The 5,965-nt window shown below is 45.0% G+C and overlaps 1 protein-coding gene across 1 annotated transcript in view; it reads left to right on the top strand.

The window, feature by feature from the left end:
- The window catches only part of CLRN2 (clarin 2), a 19,807-nt gene extending 14,082 nt beyond the window's left edge, over positions 1-5,725 (top strand). Inside the window, exons 2-3 of the mRNA XM_006884515.1 lie at positions 1,719-1,898; positions 5,460-5,725. Of these exons, the coding sequence (XP_006884577.1) occupies positions 1,719-1,898; positions 5,460-5,725 (446 nt within the window). The remainder of the gene's footprint in view (positions 1-1,718; positions 1,899-5,459) is intronic.
- Positions 5,726-5,965: the final 240 nt, after the last annotated feature.

Raw genomic sequence — 5,965 nt, 5'->3', positions numbered from 1 at the left:
GCTGCCCAGTGCTGCACCATCCTCCCAGACCTTGCTGTATGCAGCCCCGTGCGGATGGACCATGCCAGTCCATCTAGTCGAGGCCCTTCTTCTTCTCCATTGGTCCTCCAGGGGCCTTGGTGCCATAATGCATTATGTGCTGCGTTGCTAACTAAACGGTCAATGGTTTGAAACGACCATCTGACTCCATAAGAGAAAGATGGGCACTCTTCTCTAGATACGATTTATGGCCTTGAAAACCCAGTGGAAAATCGTCACAGTAGGAATTGGCTCGGCAGCAATGGGTTCGCGACTTTACCAAGGATAAAGTTAAGTGAGGTTCTAAATGCCTCCCAACTGCGGAGCCTCATCTTCCAGCACTTTGTGGGTGTTGTTAGGTGCTGTTGTGTTGAGTGTGACTCACAGTGACCCCACGAAGAATCCTGTCTTATCCTGCGACATCCACACAGTCTCTGGCACATTCAAGCCCAATTGCTGTAGTCACTGTGTCAATCCACCTGGTTGAGGGTCTTCCCTCCTTTTGCAATCTCTCCATCTTCCCAAGGTTCCTCTCCATGGAATAGCCTTTCCTAGCAACATGCCCAAAGTATATGAGATGAAGCTTTATCATCTTTGCCTCCAAGAAGCACTCTGATTGCACCTTCTTCAAGACGTATCTGTTTGTTCTTTTGCCAGTCAGTATTTAGTACTCCAACACTACAGTTCTTTGGTCATCCTTGTTCATTGTCTAGCTCTCAGATGCATAACAAGGGATTGAAAATACCATGGCCTGTATCAGGTGCACCTTAGTCTCAAGCTAACATCATTGCTCCTCAGTAATTTGGAGAGGTCCCTAACTACAGATTTTCCCAGTGCAATGTGTCTCCTTATTTCCTGACTCTTGATATGAAGGGTGTTAATTGTGGATCCAAAAAAAAAAAAAATGAAGCTGTTAACAGTTTCAATCTCTTTTCTGTCCATCATGAAGCTGCATATTGGTCCAGTGGTAAAAATCTTTGTTCTCTTAATATTGAGACACAATCCATACTGAAGGCTGCATTCCTTGCCCTTCTGCAACAAGTGCTTCAAGTCCTCCTCACTTTCAGCAAGCAAGGTTATTGATGAGTCTCCCTCCAATCCTGATGCCACACTCCTCTTCATAGAGTCCAGCTTCTCGGATAACTTTCTCAGCATACAGATTGAATAGGTACGGAGAGAGAATACAACCCTGAGGCACTCCCTTCTCAATTTTAAACCATGCAGTGTGTCTCTGCTCTGTTCGCACAACAGCCTCCTGGTGCAGTTATAGGTTCCGCATGAGCACAATTAAGTGCTCTGGGATTCCCATTCTTCTCAATGTCAGCCACCACTTGTCAGCCCAGCATTCCAGGGGGCAATATTCTTTTGTGATCTGTAAGATTTTCTTCCTGTACAATTTACTGCCTCTGAAAACCTGCTGGAGCCTCAGCTGTGAGTTGGTTCCGATTTGATGGCACACAGCAACCATAAATTTTTGCAAGAATGTGGGCACCTAACAACAACAACAACAATAATTTGGAAGTTCTGCTGAAACTTGTCCACCAAGAATGCCCCTGCTGGCATTTGAAATATGTGTGGCATGGCTTCCAGACTTACAGGGAGATGCACATAGGTCCAGTGATAGACATAGCACGGGCGGGACTTTGGGAAAGTGAGCAGAGCTCTGATGGTAGCATGTGGATGATCTCGCCTCTCTCCAGTCTTCCCACACCTGGTGAAGGAGCTGAACGCAGGCCTCCACGTGACAATCCTACTGCTGCTCTTCCTGGCCTTGGCTTTGGCCCTGGTCAGCATGGGATTCGCCATTCTCAACATGATCCAGGTCCCGTACCGGGCGGTCAATGGTCCCGGCGGCATCTGCCTGTGGAATGTTCTTGCAGGTAAGGAAAGCTGTTTGCTGATTGTTCTTCTTGTTTTACCATCAACTCAGAATCGACCCCCAGCTGACTCCCAGCAGGTTTTCAGAGACAGTAAAATGCATGGGACGAGATTGCCTATCTTTCTCGCACATAGCAGCTGCTGGATTTGAACTGTGTACCTTTATGTTGGTGGTGCAATTCCTTCCCAATCCATATCCACATCCTTCTCCAGATGAACTCTGAGAAGTGAGACTGGGGGTGTGAGGGAAGTAAAAGGCCCACCGCCCATTCAGCCTTCCCTGTGAGTTGAAATCAACTCAGTGGATATGAGGTTGGCTTAAGGTCATACAGCAGTGAATAGAAGAAATGAGATTCACATCCAGTTCCAAACGGAACTCATTGATTCTAAACTCGCTGTCATTTCACTAATCCATGGCTTTGTTTACGACTAGGTCCTGAGCCAAAATCTCAGACAAAAGATGTGGTGTATGTGTGTTTGTTGATTTGAAAATATTATGATACATAGAAATAATTCACATTTAATTATCTATTTATGTTATCTATTTTAAAAAACCCAACAAGATTCCAAGAAAGAAGACCATTCTCCTCACTCCCCTTCTCTCCATTCCCTTCTTTTTTTGCTTCTTTCTTCTTATCCTTGAGCGTGAAAAAAGGGTTGTTAGACCGGAGACACCAGGCTAGCCCTTCACCTACACAGCTGAGCCTTCTTCCATCTTCCCACCTGGTTCTCAGGGTCCCCCAGGTAACACATGCCTCCAGCATCCTCAAGTATTTAAAGACTGAACTACTTCTACATGCAGCCCTCCTAGAAAAGATGGCACAGGCTCCTGTTGTTCTGGTGGTTGTTTTTAGCTGTTGTCAAGGTGACTGCCACTCACAGTGACCCCATGAGCAGCAAATTGAAAGCTTGCTCTATCCTGTGCCGTCCTCATCATCGGCACCACGCTCGAGCCCGCTGTCACCGTGTCGGTCCATTTTGTTGAGGGTCAGTTCCCCTTTCACTGGTACTCCACTTCTCTGAGCTTGATGTCTTTTTCCAAGGACGGCTGCTCCCTGGCAACACGTGGAAGTTAGGGGGCTGGAGCTAAAAAAGAAAAAAAAAATCAATCCAAGAGGAAGCTTATTAAGGGAGCTCTGGTGGCCTAGTGGCAAGAAGCTGCACTGCAATCCCAGAGGTACACGGTTCGAATCCACCAGATGCTCTGCTGAAAAAGGAGGGGCAATCTCCTCCTGTACCAGTCAGATCTGATTTGATGGTACACACACACGCACAAAATAATAAAATAAAAGTTTTTTTAAAAAATTTTTAAAAAGAGGAAGCTTATTTTTCTAGCACAGATTTCTGCCTCTTGGACCTCACACTTTCAGACCTGCTGCTGATGGTATCTTGTGTAATGTGTCAAGCTGCTGAGCAAAAGGTTAGCTGTTCAAATACACCAAGAACTCCTCAGGAGGAAGACAATCTCCTCCTATAAAGCTTTGCAGCCTGAGGAACCCCGAGGAGGCTTGCTATATAAGTCAGAACTGACTAGATGGCAATGGAGTGATTTTTGTGCAAGTCATGAGTGGTAAGAACTCAGCTGCTAAGGGTAGTTTAGGGCTTCATATTCACCCAGAGGTATATGAAAAGTCTAGCTACTTACTTCTGAAAAATCAGCCATGGACAATTTTTTTGTGGGGTGAGGAAAAGGGGGTTGGGAAGCTTCTTTTTTTTAATGAGATTTTAATGACAGTTTATAAAGAACCTAGATTTCCATTCATTCATTTATTGTTACTTTTTCCTCCCTGCCCCCGTACCCCCCACCCCCAAGTTCGCTCTTTTCTTTGTTCTTTCATTGTTATATAGCCCCCTCCCCAGACCACTTTACTATGCAGCTCTTATTCTGGACTCTTGTCATGCCAATAATACCTAATCATATATTCCTTTTATACAGTTCTCTCCCTCATCCGTTTCAATGTCGTGTATTTATCCACTCTTTTCTTAGTTTCCCCCAACCTCCATATCAGTCCTGTTTTAAAGCTGTGGTGTTACATGGTATTTGTCTTTTTGTGGCTGAGATATTTCACTCAGCATAATGTCCTCCAGGGTCACCCGTTTTGTATCATATTTCATGAGTTCTTTGTTTTTCAGTGCGGTGTAATATTCCATTGTGTGAATATACCACAGCGTCTCTATCCATTCATCTGGTGGTGGGCACTTGGGTTGTTTCCAACTCTTTGCTATTGTGAACAAAGCAGCAATAAACATGAGTGTGCGTATATCTGCCTGGGTGGCAGTTCTGTAGTGGAATTTTAAGAGCCATCTATAAACCTCAAACCCACTGCTCCAGAGTGGATGCTGGCTCTTAGCAACCCTGTAGGACAGAGCAGATCTGCCCCATAGGATTCCCAATTCTGTAAACCTTTATGGAAGCAGATTGCCTCATCTTTGTCTTGAGGAGCATGTGGTGGGTTCAAACAGCTGACCTTGTGGTTACCAGTCAGGAACTATCTATAAGGGATCCATTTGAACCCAACAACTGGAAAGGTTAACTTGAAAGCATTGGATGGAGATTGTGAATGTATATCCATGATACTGGAGTTAGGGGTTATCAAGGTGGCTATGACTCAGAATAACCCTGTCCTGTGCCAACCTCACGCTTGCTTTCATGTTCAAGGTCATTGTCGTAGTCATTGTTACTACAGGACAACCATTAGGGGAAGAGGGTGAGAATGGTTGGTTGCATAACTTGAAAAATGTAACACGTGTCAGTGGATTTTGCTTGTAGAAATGGTCACAGGGGTGTGTATTCTGCTGTATATTTACTCTCAGCAATGACTGCAGTAAACACAAGAAATTGAAATGAAAAAGCAAACCCGAAGGAGTACAGTTCTACTCTGACACTCTTGGTAGAGAGGGGCTTAGTGGAAAGGTGTTGTGCTGCCTACCCAAAGGCACAGGTTCAAATCCACCAGCTGTTCTGCTGGAGAAAGATGGACAATGTCCTTCTGTGTGATATACAGTCTGAAAACCACTGGAGTGTCAGCTATGAGCGAGTTCCACTCCATGCTATACAGCAATAACAACAACTGGTTATTGGTTAACAATTTTTTAATAGAAACCAGGCTGTGTGTGTGTGTGTAACAGAAATGCGCTTTGAGATATAGTTGTAACCTCTGTGAAAATGTGCCATGAATGAGGACACTGGGGTTTTTCTTTTTTTTTTCTTTTTTTCTTTGTAAATGCTGTCTTAACACTTTAATTTGTTTGTTTGGATGTTGGGGGGGGTTGTCTCTTTTTTTTATTAGTTTGTATATATTGTGTTTTACCCTATTCTTCATTCATATTGTGTTTCATACAATCATTCTCATGCATTATGTTTAATAAAATTAATCACCATTGCACCTTGCCCATCATTACCCTGTCTTTTCACCCAGATCTTTCCCATTTCCTTCCTCACCTTCCACCCACCAAACTGTGCAACCCTGTGGCCCCGCCCCCGTCCATCCTCAGACCTCTGCTCTTTACCCCTCTCCCCATGGGTTCCCATACAAGTTTTACTAGTCATCCTTCTATTTCAGGTGGCGTCGTGGCATTAGCCATCACCAGCTTCATGGCGGAGGTGAAATTTCATGACCTGACCGCCCGCATCGCCAACTTCCAGGAGAAGCTCTTCCAGTTCGTGGTGGTGGAGGAGCGTTATGAAGAGTCCTTCTGGATCTGCGTGGCCAGCGCCTCGGCCCACGCCGCAAACCTGGTGGTGGTGGCCATCAGTCAGATTCCCCTCCCTGAGATTCAGACCAAAATAGAAGAGGCAACGGTCACAGCAGAGGACATCCTGTATTAGCAGCCCTCGCGGACTCACACTCTGTCATTATTGTCCTGCGAAGAGAGACCTCATTTATCTTTGCAGCCTTTGCACTCCCGTAGGTTCGTGTTCTCAACAGTTGGCAGGAAGGAGGAATCTGAGCCCAGTGTCATGGATTTGGTCCCTGAAAATAACTGTATTTAACTATATTGTGGAAGCTATGTAATGATCCCTGTGATCTGTTAAACCCAAATGGTTGTAAGAGAATTAGGGGTAGAA

Source organism: Elephantulus edwardii, unplaced genomic scaffold (genome assembly GCF_000299155.1).
Source record: "Elephantulus edwardii isolate Elephantulus edwardi_28Jun2011 unplaced genomic scaffold, EleEdw1.0 scaffold00035, whole genome shotgun sequence".
In the NCBI taxonomy this organism is placed as follows: domain Eukaryota; kingdom Metazoa; phylum Chordata; class Mammalia; order Macroscelidea; family Macroscelididae; genus Elephantulus; species Elephantulus edwardii.
Note: the sequence above shows the minus strand (reverse complement) of the source record. Positions and strands in the feature narration are given on the sequence as shown.